Consider the following 15,148-nt stretch of genomic DNA (forward strand, 5'->3'; position numbering starts at 1 on the left):
GGCAGAACAATGGAGGCTTACATCAACGACATGGTGATCAAAAGCAAGGATGAGAACGACCATCTAAGGGACCTGGGTGAGATGTTCCAGATTCTAAAGAGACACAAGTTGCGCCTTAATGCATCTAAGTACGCGTTCGGTGTAGGATCTGGCAAATTCCTGGGCTTCCTGGTGAGCAACCGGGGTATTAAGGCAGACCCCTTCCAGATCAAAGCTATTCAGGATCTGGAGAGGCCTAACTCAGTAAAAGAAGTGTAGCATCTCACCGGCATGGCAGCTGCACTCAACCGATTCATTAGCCAGTCGTCAGATAGACTACGACCATTTTTTCTAGCATTGAAAGCCAAGTTCAAATGGGACGAAGAATACGACCGCGCTCTGGAAAACTTGAAGGAATATATGTCTTCTCCACCACTGCTTGTCACCCCAATACTTGGAGAAGAACTCTTCTTGTACCTGGCAATCTCTCAGCACGCAATTAGCGCAGTGTTGGTCCGTGCGGAAGAAATCCAACATCTGCCCATCTATTATGTCAGCAAGACATTGCTGGGCACCGAAAAGAGGTACTTGCCACTGGAAAAACTGGCCTTGGCCTTAATGATGGCCTCAAGGAAGTTGTCGCACTACTTTCACGCCCACACCATAGTCGTCTTCCCAGCTTTCCCATTAAAAGCTTTGTTTGAGAGGGCGAACTTTTCTGGACGAATCTTGAAATGGGCAGTAGAGTTGGGACAATTCGACATCAAGTTCCAACCCAGAACCGCGATAAAGGCCCAAGCTTTGGCAGACTTTGTCGCAGAATTTACCCCAAGAAGTCATCATATCTGGCCAGTAGACCTGACTAATGCAACCGAACTAGAGATGGAAGTTGACGCCGGAATAGCGCAACCCCTGGTGCAGGATACTCAGTCGGACCCCAAGGCAGACCAGAGTAAAAAAAGCAAGGCAGAAACGAACCATGCTACACCAAGCCAAGACTCACCAACAAATAAAGACTTGGTTCAATCAGATAGTGAGGGGCAGACAGCCAGTATGAACCTTGAAGAAAACACCAGCAACATCCTTGACCCCACGGCATCATCTGATCCCTCCACTTGCTGGAAATTGTTCGTTAGAGAGATGTGAAAGCTCTTTGTGGATGGAGCATCCAACCGGCATGGTGCAGGACTTGGCATAGTCCTCATCTCACCAGATGGCCTGGTTGTGGAGCAAGCAGTCAACCTTGGATTCCCAGCATCTACGAAACAAAGGATGACAGGATGGCCAAGTACCAAGAATTGGTCAGAACAGAGATTAAGAAATTTGAAGTAGTAAGGATAGAACAGATTGACAGGGAGAAAAACAGCAGAGCAGACGAACTAGCAGGCTTTGCTTCAATGGCAGACACATCGATCCCTCACCCACTGCTAATTGACTTCATACCAAAACCAAGCATTGAAGACCCCGAAGCATAAGAGGTATGTTGCGCCGAACTAGGCCCCTCATGGATGGATCCCATCATACTGTTCTTAAAAGACAGCGTCTTACCAGAAGAAAAGAAAGAAGCCAACAAAATTAGAGTAAAGTCGCAGCGATTTTGGCTCTCCCCATCTATGGCATTATACAAAAAGTCATTCTCGAGACCTTACCTAAAGTGTGTCCACCCCAGCAAAGTAGAAGCATTCTTGTTCGAGATACACGAAGGCGTGTGCAGAAGCCACCAAGGAGGAAGTCGTTAACCTACAGAGCCATTTCACAAGGATATTGGTGGCCATACATGCAAGCAGACTCGGAGAAATATGTGAAGAAGTGCGAGAAATGTCAGAAGTTCGCACACCAAATACATCAGCCAGCCAGAGAACTCCTACCATTGACCAGCCCATGGCCTTTCGCAATGTGGGGCTTGGACATAGTACGACCACTTCCAACAGCACCTGATAACAGGAAGTTCTTTCTCGCAGTAACAGACTACTTCACAAAGTGGGTGGAAGCAGAAGCATTGGCATCAATCAAGGAAAAAGATGTGAAGAAGTTTGTCTGGCAGAATATCATTACTCGATTTGGCGTACCTAAAGCCCTAATATCAGACAACGACACTTAGTTTGATGGCAGAATCTTTAGAGGCTTTTGTGAAGAATACAAAATAGAGTTCTACAATTCTACACCGGTATATCCCCAAGCCAACGGCCAGGCGGAAGCGTCAAACAAGGTCATCTTGGATGGACTGAAGAAAAGATTAGAAAGAGCAAAAGACAAATGGGCTGAGGAACTTCCTCATGTTTTATGGGCCTACCGCACCACACCTCAACAATCAACAGGAGAAACACCATTCTCCTTAGCCTACGGCATGGAAGCAGTAATCCCGCTGGAAGTTGGCCTCTCCACAATTAGAAGCGAAAATTTTGATCCAGACTTTAATGGAGAAGCCATAGCATTAGAGCTCGACCTCGCCGAAGAAAGAAGAGAAAAAACACTAGTTCACATTGCCTCATACCAACAAGAGTTATCCAGGAAATACAACAAGACAGTACATCCAAGGCAATTCAAAATTGGAGATTGGGTACTGCGCAAAGTGATGGGAAACACCTTGGTACCAGGAGATGGCAAATTAGGGCCTAATTGAGAAAGACCTTACAAAGCGGTCGGATTAGTAGGAAAAGGTGCTTACCACTTGGAAGACGAAGACAGCAAAACAATTCCCAGACCATGGAACACTGCCAATCTCAAATTATTTTATTTTTAGCTTTTCTTTAGAATACTTGTAATTTTCCTTTTCCCCAATAAAACAAGTAGTTTCCTTTTCAGCATACGCGTTTTTATTCTGTAAAAGTTATTTTTAGTAGTCTAGGGGCATTGAAAGCATAGTTGGCTAGAAAAACCAATCTAGCGATTGGCTGGAAAAACCAACACCCTTCCTAAGCTCAGGATAAGGATCCAGGCTGCAGGACGTTTGGTTGGAATAACCAAACACTGTACTCTAGGTTGGCTGGAAAAACTAACTCAGACGTTGGCTGGATTAAACCAACACCCCTCCTAAGCCTAGGATAAGGATCCAGGCTGCAGGACGTTTTGTTGGAATAACCAAACACTTTACTCTAGGTTGGCTGGAGAAACCAATCTAGAAGTTGGCTGGACAAACCAACACCCCTCCTACGCCCAGGATAAGGATCCAGGCTGCAGGACGTTTGGTCGGAATAACCAAACACTTTACTCTAGGTTGGCTGGAAAAACCAATCTAAAGGTTGGCTGGATTAAACCAACACTTGGCACTCTTCAGCCGAAGTAGGGATATCGGCTAAAGAGTAGTTGGCTGGATTAAACCAACACTTAGTACTCTTCAGCCGAAATAGGGATATCAGCTAAAGAGTGGTTGGCTGGATTAAACCAACACTTGGTACTCTTCAGCCGAAGTAGGGATATCGGCTAAAGAGTAGTTGGCTAGATTAAAGCAAAACTTAGTACTCTTCAGCCGAAATAGGGATATCAGCTAAAGAGTAGTTGGCTGGATTAAACAAACACTTAGTACTCTTCAGTCGAAATAGGGATATCGGCTAAAGAGTGGTTGGCTGGATTAAACCAACACTTAGTACTCTTCAGCCGAAATAGGGATATCGGCTAAAGAGTGGTTGGCTAGATTAAACCAACACTTGGTACTCTTCAGTCGAAATAAGGATATCGGCTAAAGAGTGGTTAGCTGGATTAAACCAACACTCGCCTACCCTTCAGCCGAAGTAGGTATCTCGGCTAAAGAGTGGTTGGCAGCCATAATTATATTGTAAGATTAAGACCAAGATAATTATCTCGGCAAGAAAATGTAATCTGTGTACAAAGCGAATGCAGGCATGGCATAGACCGAATAGAAAGTTGAAAGGTTTTTCATTCAAAAGCACAACAGAGCTACAATAGTTGGAGACTCACTCCGGTTACAAACTTTTTTCCCAACAAAAAAAAAGAAAATACCAAAAGCAAGCAACAAGAAGAGAAGCACAAAATCAGGCGAAAAGATCATCAAGATCAGCATCAAGGTCAACTTGGACCTCGGTTTCATTCGGTAGCACGGTCTCGATTGGAAGCATGATTTCAATAGGCAGCTCGTTGGTCAGGTCTTCCACCATTGGCTCCGACCGAACTGACTGATTGACAGGGTCATTGACAATCGGGGTATCGTTGGGCACGGTTTCTTCTTCATCATCTGAATCCTCTAGAAATTGTTGCTGAAGGGCAGCAGCATATTCTGCCATGGAGCTCGGTATGAAGTATGCAGGAGCGTTGAAAACCTCAGTCTCTAGACCGTGACCAAGCTGCACTACAGCCGCCCTCCACCCATAATTGAAGAAAAGATCCTTGGTAGCTTCACATTGTTTAATATAAGTCGCCTCCCCCTCCTTGTAACCCCGGAGCTCGGCATCATCTACACTTTTCTTCAGCTTCTCAATCTCGGCGTTCTTCTTTCCTTCGAGTTTGGCCAGCCCCCGCAGGTATTTGTCTTTTATCACGGCCGTAGCCTTTTACTTGTCTGCTTCGGCCAAGCTAACCAATCCGGTCAGACAGACATTCTCGGATTGAAGCTCGGCTATCCGCTCCCTGGCTTGTTCTAGCTCAGCAGTTTTTTCAGTCACTTCGGCCATGGCTTGCCTTGTAGTCTTGCGAAGTTCCAGCACACGCTTATGAGCGATGTGGTTCTTCTGCATGGCCTGCAAAAGAATGGGAAAACTTGTAACCAAACCGAGATGAAAGTTGTACAAATTAGAAAGATTAATAGAAGAAGCTACTTACGAGCACCATGGATTTTGTGGCCGAACGGATGGCTTTTAGCTCGGTCAAGTGGTTGTGGTGCTTGGCTAGAGCACTCCGGTTGTGGGCTCGGTAGAGGAGTTGATAGAGTGGTTTGAGGGACCACAGTTTCGTCTTCATCAACCAGACGTTGCTCAGTTGGAGTAGTTCGGGCACGCTTTCTTTGGCGAGATGATGAGGGTTGCCGAGATGGAAGGGCCACCACAGTCTCCTGAGGTTGACCGGCTGGAGGTACCTCGGTTGGGTTTGTTTCGGTGAGAAGGGCTCGCACAGCTCTCTTTTTGGCCATTTCTTATTCGGCAGTAAGTGGGATAAGGTTGATTTGAGGCAAGGATGGGTCCGGTTCAGGAGAGGCTTCTAGCAAGAAGTCAGTTACCCTGGTCCTTCGTTTTCCACTGTATCGGTAGGTCGGTTCAAAATTCAGCAGGTCAGTCCAACTCCAATCTGGATATCGCAGCGCGGCGCGAAGCACGTTCAAGTTGGGGTAGCTATATTGGGACTTAAAAAAGTTCCTATCTGCAAAAAAGAAGACAACATTCAGTACGGTTCACAATCAGAAAACCAAAATAACGAGAAGAATGCAGTAAAACCGAGGTAACCATACCGACTACACCCCCATTCCAGTTTATTCTATGGCCTGGGATCTGGGCTTGGTGGTCTTCAAAATTCCCAGATACCTAGAAAAAATCGTCATCGTTCAAGTCTTTGTCCGGTGTGTCCTTTATTATTTTTTCACGCCGGCGCTTTATTCGTAAGTAGTAAACCCAGCCATCTTCAACTGATCCTATGGAGTATTAATGAAAGAGCTCGGCTAGGCCAAGGTTAAGGCCAGCCCGGTGGTTTAACGCGACAATACCGTTTGTTATACGGTAAGAATTGGTGGATAGTTAGGTAGGGTAGAGTTTGGTTTGCCTAAAGAATTCACAGAGTAGGGGCTGTACAGGGAAACATAGACCGCACTCTACGATTGAAATAATGTTAAAAGGCACAAAACCTTGTTTTCCCCAAGGGACGGTGTCTAGCTTGGCTAGTGAAAGGTAGACATCATCTAGGATTTGGTAGTCCTTGCGAAATTCAGCCATTGCACCAGGTGAGTTAACTAAAAACCTATACTTTCCCATTTGTGGTTTAAGTTATGAATAAATTATACGTGGGTGTTAGCTCGATCGGAGAATGGTGCTGAGTAGCTCGGTTGAGTGCTCAAAGGAGTGCCTGGGCAACCTATGTCTGCAAAGTGAGAAACAAAGGTGTCAAGCATAGATCGTGGGACCGCGCTAAAAGAAACACAGGCAAGATAAATGAAGTCCTAGCTCGGCTATGTGAAGTGCTTCGTGTCTTAGCTCGGTTTGAGCAAGGGGTCTGTTAACTCAGTTTTAGCAAGGGATTTGTTAGTCCGATTGAGCCTCTAGGGGCAGCATTCTTAGTTCGGTCTGAGCTAAGAAGGCTGGTTTAGCCCCAAGTTGTAGCTCGGCCGTGGTTTAGGCTTTCAGGCATACTATTGCGCAAACCTAGTACGGATCGATAGCTCGGCTAAAGTAAGTGAAAAGATGGTTTGACTTGTTGAAACTACTTGTAAAGCAAGAAGAGTTAGTTCGGTTGGTTAGTCCGGCTAGACTGAGGTTGGATTCAAACAACTTCCTAGTCCGGTTACATGTTGATTTTGAATCAAAACCAGTGTTTCTCAGATTATTTCGTGAATTTGAGTGGGTTCTATTACAAGGTTTTTTCAGAAAACGAAAGGCAGAATGAAAAATGGAAGCAAAAGTGGAAAATATGTTTTGAGAAGCAAAACAAGAGCTACGTAACATGATTAAATCAACAGAAATGAAGCATCAAGCCACTTATCGGACTAAAGAAAGGAAACTGAAGATGAGAGTAATGGCAGCAAAACCACGAAGTTTCTTTAGTTGCAGAACAATGGAGGCTCGAAGAGAGAGAAGGAGATGAATAGTGGTGTGAGCGATTCAAAAGATAACGAAAAGGTTTGTTTTGATGGAAGGCCCAAAATTTGGGCGGGACTGTTCAAAAAAAACGAGGTACGAAGACGACGTGACAGCTACCTTCAGCCAATGAGAGTATGCCACGTGTCCTTGGGATAAGAAGGGATTCAGTTGCAGTGATTGAAGAGACACTTTGACCGGACAGATAGAACCCGGTGTAAATTTAGCTCGGCTGGAAAAGCTAAAGAGTTTTAAGCTCGGCTGGAAACACTAAAGAGTTTAGCTCGATCGTAAGGATAAAGTTTTTAGCTCAGCTAGTAACAGGTAATCCCTATCATGCTATGCAGATGGAATTAAGGGGCAATTGAGAGGGTAATTTATATATAAATTGGGCCGAGCTAGGTAATGGGCCATTCATTGGGCCACGGTAAGAAGGGCTGAGTAAAAAGGCCATAAAGTTACTCCGGTCCAAAAGAGGCTTGAAGTTACTCCGGTCCCAAAGAGCTTACGGTAAGCTCGGTCGTCACACACAAAGTTATCCCGATCGGGACCACGTATCAGTTATCCCAGTCGAGACATACCATGGTTAGCACTGGAGAAATCGGGGTAAGAGCAGTGAATAGAAGAGCCGAGCTAAATTTAGCTCGGTCTAGTCTGCGGCTTAGCACAACCATGCTTACCTCGGTCATATTGGAGTCCGACCATGGTAAAACCATCTCACTTGGTTTAAGCAGTGAGGAGGGTGTTGAAGGATAAGCATTATCTTTCAGGAGTATGACTCCTAGGAGGACTCTACGTGGAGGAGTAAGAGTCCTACTAGGATTGTGCCACGCGGAACCTATAAAAGTTCATAACATTACCTATGGAGTGGAAACACAACTTTGATTCTCGAATACACAGAGCTTTTGTCTATTTGTCTATTTTGTTGACTTAGGCATCGGGGAGGTATCCGGCACACACCCGTCGGCTAGCTCACGTTTGTGTTTTCAAGGAGAAAAGCAATGTCGTACGAAGGAGCACAAACTTGATTAACAGGATTATACAAGAAGGTTTATTTCTTTCCCGTACAGGTTATTTGAAGAGTTAATTACAAAGCGCTTCATTGAACCTGTTGAAGAAAAGGACATTGGGGACTTCAAATCTTGTAAGATAAATCCAATGATTCGTTCAGCGTTGATTACACTTGCCCAGAATGCTGACTTCTCTGATTTTGATTCTGACGATAACCCCACTATCGATTTCACCAGGTCTTGCAAAGCATGCTTGCTTAAAGAAGGATCTTTGCAGCAACTATCCACGTACGCGAATCATGAGAACTTGAAAGTGTTGTTCAATGTTCACGTGAGGTACCTTGACTTTCCAACTGAGTGATTTTCGAAGATGAAGAACACTATTGTTCTTCATCTGGGAAATTGGAGTTGCTCCGTAGACAATATCATCGAAGCAGAGAATGCAACATTCCTAGAAGGCTTAAGCAACACAAGACTTCTCAAGTGTTTAAGCCTCAATGGGATCTCAGGAATCACAGAGCTTCCAGGTTTCATTTGCAATCTCAATAGCGATCTGATGATCCTGGACCTGAAAGCCTGCTGGAATTTAGAGAAGCTACCCAATGAGATAGGCTCACTCACCAAGCTGACACACTTGGATATGTCTGGGTGTTACTTGATAGACTGCATGCCCAAGGGACTCGCCTTGCTCTCCAATCTCCAAGTCCTTAAGGGTTTCATTATTGGAGGCCCAAGGACTAAAGGTCAGTGCACACTTGGTGATTTGGAAAAGCTTAAGAAGTTGAGGAAACTCGGCCTCTATGCAGACAGAGAGACTACTGGTGAAAAGGGAGAGCTGAACTGCTTGTCAAAGTTCCAAGCATTGCGCATACTGACAATAGCATGGACTATAGTTTCTTCAGAACCCAAATCAGGAAAGGGTGTTGTGCATAAGATATTGGCAAACACGAAGAAGCACAATAGGGCAATCCCGACAGCACATGAGGCTCCTGCCAATGCAAAGTCTAGAGACAGTCATACAATTCAGATGTACACAGCCTTACCACCGAGTACTAGGAGTGTGACATCTCGATCATTTCCTGCTAGCTTAGAGAAAGTGGACCTGAGGTGTTGGCCTTTGTCGAGGATGCCAAGTAGGATGAAACCCTAGGAACTCAAAAGCCTAAAGAAACTCTACATTAAGGGAAGATCGCTTTCAGATTTGCAGATTCTACAACCGGAGGAATATGGTCCACCAGAATGGACAGTCAAGATTTTACGTCTTAAGTTCTTGAGAGAACTAAAGATGCAATGGCAAGAGCTAACCACAATGTTTCCAAGCTTGGTTTACTTAAAGAAGGTGGATTGCCAGGAGCTCTTGTCCTTTCCATCTGGGGAGGTGCTGAGGCTGGGTGAAATCAAATTTGAAGCAGGTACCAGTAGGTAAGAAGAATAAATCATCTTGTTGTTTGAATACCATGAACTCTTGATCTCAATTACGCTTTCTCAGTAGACTATGTACTTGTATCTTTTGATTTATTCTCTACTTCTATTATCTACAATTGGCCTATGTGTGTGTTTGTTTTTGGCTGAAGGCTTGGCAGATTTGGGTTTATGAGTTTCTGTTTCTGCAAACAACGCAATGTTGTTTCAAATTCTTTAAAATGAACTATGTAACCGTTGAGTCACATACCAATGTATTACATGTACACGCACGAAATTTATGCACTTCGAGGTTTTACATCTTAATTAAAGGAGATTTCATTCGGATCATTGAATGGATTGAGAAATCGACATTGAAACTTAAAGTTTTTTAAATCATTTCTATAGACTAATTCATGCATAAAATAATAATTTATTAAAGTAATTTGTCATATCTTAACGAGACCCACATCATTACTTGATTTTATTTTTCATTGAAAATTTCATTTTGATGATTATATTTGCTTGATTCTTTCTTCTTCTTCTTCTTTTTTTTTTTTTTTAGTTAAATCCCTCCAGCTCAGTACTCACATCAAATACACACTTTGTTATTTAAGAATACTCAAAATATTTGTGCAGTTTATAAAATTTTATATAAAATCTTGAATTAATTTGTTACTTTGATCTGCTATATAAATACATTCTACAATTTAAATTTTAATTAATTAAATATATTTCTGTGAATGTTTTGAATTAACTTATCCTTCAAATTGACATAATTTTTGAGAATTAATTATTTGTATAATTGTAAAGAACACCACCTTTGAACTGTGTCGCATTGAATGTTGAACTACTGTTAAGAATTTACATTTACGTAATATCACATCGCCACAAAAATATATAACATTATTACAAAATATATAATTTTATTTTTAAATCACAAATTATTGTAACTTTCAAAAAAAAAAAAATTTACCTAACATTTGTGATTAAAATGTGTAACTTGTACTATAAAAATGGATAACTAGGTGCATATGTAATGAAGGGATTTCCCAAACAAAAATTAAGCACTGCCACATCCATCCAAGTTATTTAATCCAAATTTGTCTGAATGAGTCTCTTCCCGAAAAGAAACTCATTTGGACAAATTTGAGCTAAACAAATTCGGTGGGTGAACAATTAATCAAAAAATTTATGCATTCTCATGGGTTGGTTTAGGAATTAGTATCAAAATCAATTGGAAATAACGACTTACATGGAAAGAGAAGAAGAGGGACAAGTCACGAACAACGGATCAAAATATCGCCAATGCACTTAGAGCATCAGCATCAACTTCTTCAAAGAAACAAAAAGTTAAAATATAGCTAATAAATCATTAAATTCTCCCTCCATCAATCTCAACAATTTTTTGTTAAATTTGCTACAGTAACTCCTCTGATTAAGTGAGAAACTGTTCATCGTTACAACACGAGGTTTGGGTGTAACCGGAAGTCCGCCCGAAAGTTCGGCCGGTCAATCGGTCACTGGCAAATTTTTTTTTTAGAAATTATTTGGTTGCTCCTCATTAATTTAATAAAAAAAAATAAAGAATAGAAAATACAATAACAAAATAATAGTTTAATAGGATTAAGTTAAAATAGAGAGTTTGAAGCAATGGGTGACTAGCTAAAATAGTAAAATACGTTTTTCAGCTTTAATTTGACTAAAATTTTGAAGAGACTGGTGTAGATGCTCTTACACATCACACTCAAATTAAAAATTTGGACAAATTATAAATATACCCTCTAAGATTTGCTTAAAATACAAATTATCCCTACAGTTCTAAAAATTACATCCCCCTGAAATTTTTAATTTTATAACATATAACCTCTTTTATTAATAAATCGTCAAGTCAATTAACAATTTTTAACAATGTCATAAATTTATTTCAATTAATAGTTTATATAATTTTATTATTGTATAAGAGAACGGTTAGAAATTTTATTTTTCTAATGAATTACGTTAAATAAAAAAATCTAACAATGGGATACTTGTAATTTTGTAAATCACAAAGGACAATTTGTATTTTAAACAAACCTCATGAGATGTATTTATAATTTACTCTACAAGTTTTGATTTTATCTCTATACATTCCACTATTTTATAAATAATACCAAATTACCCTCTTCTCTAGGAAACCCTAACGGTAACAACTGCCACCATCAACCGCCATCAAACACCTTCATCCCAACCCCTTCCCTTCAATCACTACCCCTCTCCCCTACAAACTTCCTTCCTTCTTGTTGTCACTATCAACTATCCGCCATGAACACCTATCCTAGCACACATTGTATATCCTTAGCTCTTGCTAATATCTATGATTGTTGCAACCACCATAGTCCCTCTTTTCCAACCTAATGGACCATTCCTAAACCCTTTGCCCCTCTTCCAGCCCCATCGTTGACCCCTCTGCCAGGGGTGATTTTCCGATGCTAAGGCTGGTTGGCATTGCTGAGAGGTGATTTGTAATAATCGAAAGTGATTGTCAACGATCAAAGGTGGTGGCAGTCGAACATGATTTTTGGCAAGAGGTGATGAGTAAAAGAGATCATAAGCAATGGTGGTCGATGATGGTGATAAGCAGTGGATAGTGCTTGAAATAAGTTAGAGAAAAAAAGAAAAAAAATTAAAATATATTTAAGCTTTTTTTTTTGTTTATAAAAATTTAATAAATTTTATAGACTATTTATAATTTTTTTGAAAACGAAAACAAATACCAAGCTTTAATTTAAGATTTTCAAAAGTTTTGTAAATATTTAATAAAAAAATTAAGGATAAATTATGAACACATCTCCTGAGATTTGATTAAAATATGAATTGTTCCGTGTGGTTCTAGAAATTACATCATGCCCCCTGAATATTTTAATTTCATAACAAATGGCTTATTTTATTAATAAATCATAAAGTTAATTAACAGTTTTTAATGATTTAATAAATTATTTCAATTAATAATTGAGGTAATTTATTATTGTATATGAGAGCACTTAAAAATTTTAATTTTTTAATTAATTTTGTTAAATAAATTTTTTTAACAATGAGGTATTTATAATTTTTTAAATCATAATGAGAAATTCATATTTTAAATAAATTTTAAAAAATATATTTATAATTTATCAATTTTTTTTAATTATAACCATAAAGGTTTTTAAACATAAGAAAATCATTATAATAGAGTTTTCTTTTCAAATATTTTGTGATACGAGATGGAATCTTGCTTTTATTAATGGGACACATGACCAGTTACCGGTCAACTTTTTTCTAGTTGGGAGGAAAGAAAGGATTGACATAAGAATATATTTTAGGGTAAATTGATTTTAGCTGGTATGACCCGTTAATTACGTGTTTTAGTTGAAAAGTTAAAAAATTATTATAAATTATTAAATTATTCTTTTTATTTTTTTACATATCTTTTTATGAAAAGTCAAAAAATTACTAAAATAACTTGTTTCCAAACAAGACGTTAATAACATTTTATTTTTTATCTTTTAAAAGTAGAAACATGCCTTACTTATGATTTTAGATTAAAATACAATCGTTAAGACCGTTAATTATAGATGTAAAATTATTATAATACCCTAAAACCTTATAGTTTTTTTGCTATTTTCTTTCTCTTTTATCTCTCATACATATAAATTATAATATCTAGTATTAATTCAATTAATAAATCACAATTAATTATAAATTCTTATTTATGTATTGTAATTCTTAAAATTTTATTCTAATTCTAATTTTATTATATTTTGTATCACAATTAATCCTAAATTCTTAATTATTTATTATAATTTCTAACATGTTAATTTAATTTTAATTTAATTACATTTTAGATCAATTCTTAATTATTGTTTGTTTTATATTTTATTTAATTATATTTTAAATCAATTTTTAATTATATTTTATATTAATTATAATTTAATTTAATTAAAATATTAATTTAATTTTAGATTTGGAGAAAATGAGAGAAACTTATCCTTTTGTTGTATTAATTTCATTCTAATTTTTCAGAAAAAAAAAATCCACTCTAAAAAATGATGTGTGTAATATACCTTTCGTTAATTTGAATGAAAAATCTAACAATAACACTTTAGTCCAAAATTACATGGAGACTTTACAGTTATATTTGAACGATAGAGGGGTAAAGTGCTATAACCCCTAATCATAAGGTGGTAAAATGAATTTAACCCTATATTTTAATGATTGAATTAGCCCATTATTTATATTCTTGTGTATAAAAAAATATTTAAAAAATTTTGATTGAGTTAATATATGCTCTTAAAGCACATGTTCAGAAGCTAAAAAAAAAAATTATACTCTTACATTGTATATAAAAGTATGTTGTAACAAAGGATGTATAATTTTTTTAAGAAAAATATCAATTAAGTGTATGTAATAAAAAAGTTTTATTAAATTGCAGCCTAGTGGTAAATTTTATAAATAGTAATAATTAAGTTTTAATTTTTTTTTTCAGAAATTTATAATTATTTTGTGAGATTGTCACCAAATTGTATTGTCACTATCATTTTAAGTCTCATTAACCTGTATATGTGTCTTAAAATAAATGTTAACAAAGCTATCATTTGTAAAGTACTGTATATAAATTTAAAAATCAATTTTTTTTTGGTACATCAGAAATAAAAGTGGAAGGGCAAGAGACACACATTGGCTTTTGATTACATCCAGTGGATCTTCCACCACCACCAGTTGATCTGTTTGGTCTACTCTCATGTTGGCAAGCTTGTCTACACACTAGTTGCATTTGCGCATAATGTGACAAATGGAGTAGTTGCATCTGCGAATTAGGTACCATGAGTCATCCACAATACTTCTGAAGGGGTAGTTCTGAGGAGGGCCTTCTCTGAGCAGTTCCTCAACAGTGGTCAAATATGTCTCAATGATAATTTCATTCAATCCTTTCTCTAGCACAATCGTGAGACCTCTGTAGATTCCACACATTGCAGATTCCAAGCAATAGCATGAGTGAAGCTTTCCAAAAAAACCACAAAGCTAAGCCCCTCTCTCATCTCTGAAAACGCCTCCAAATCCACCTTTACGTGGATCACCTCAAGCACACCCGTCAATGTTGAGCTTTATTTTACCTATAGGGCGACCATTTAACTATATAGTAGGTGTGTGCTTAACTAAGGTAACCAATGCATTTGTTTAGGCATTTTTAGGGAATTAGGTTTTTTATTTCTTTGTGTGTTTTTTTTTTTTTTTTTTCTTTGATTTTTTAGTTACAACTTATTTTTTCTTTTGTAAAGTGTTAAACTAAAATAGATTGTTTAATATTATATATAAAATCACATTTAAAATTTATTTTTTTTAAATTATAACTTCTAACTTTTATATTGTATTAGTAGCAGTGCCAATGACAATAGTGGTGGAAGTAAGGACATAATAGTGGTTGTGAGGATGGTAGGGATAATGTAGTGGAGGTAAAAAAGAGTGGCGGCGATGGTGTAATGATAGTGGTGATTATGATAATGATGATACAAAATAAGTGATTTGAATCATCAAAACGAGATTTGGGGTGGATTCCACGGCCTTCTCAAGTTCTCTTGTGTTAAGATGTGAACATGAGATAAGCCAAATCTAAATGTAAACGGAACTTAAGATTCTTTTGAGAATTGATTATTTTAGTTTTTTACCAAAAAAAAAAAAAAAGATAGAAAAATACGAAGAATATGCTCTTTTTTTTTTTTTTTTTTTGTAGATTACTTATTGTTAGAACAAAATGATTTATCCACCGAATTTGACTGTCTGAATCACTCAAATTTATGCATGCTGGTCGTCCTGTTGGTCATTTAGTGCCGACAACAAGGGTGACAACCGCAGTTATAAGGGTTGCACTGGTCTTCTAGGTGGTCGTTCGGACGGATGACTGACATGCAACAATTCGGATAATCTAGGTAAGCCAAAATTCAATGGAGGTAGAGGGTTAGGCTAAAATAGCCTACTAAAAGATCAAATAGACTAAAATAGTCAATA

The 15,148-nt window shown here is 38.2% G+C and overlaps 1 protein-coding gene across 1 annotated transcript; it reads left to right on the forward strand.

The window, feature by feature from the left end:
• Positions 1-8,093: 8,093 nt before the first annotated feature.
• Positions 8,094-9,149, forward strand: LOC114295191 (disease resistance RPP13-like protein 4). Its single transcript, XM_082913263.1, has 2 exons — positions 8,094-8,856; positions 8,923-9,149. The coding sequence occupies exons 1-2, from the start codon at positions 8,094-8,096 to the stop codon at positions 9,147-9,149; spliced, it is 990 nt and encodes a 329-aa protein (XP_082769389.1).
• Positions 9,150-15,148: the final 5,999 nt, after the last annotated feature.

This window comes from Camellia sinensis, chromosome 2 (genome assembly GCF_055761805.1).
Source record: "Camellia sinensis isolate YWXY chromosome 2, ASM5576180v1, whole genome shotgun sequence".
Classification (NCBI taxonomy): domain Eukaryota; kingdom Viridiplantae; phylum Streptophyta; class Magnoliopsida; order Ericales; family Theaceae; genus Camellia; species Camellia sinensis.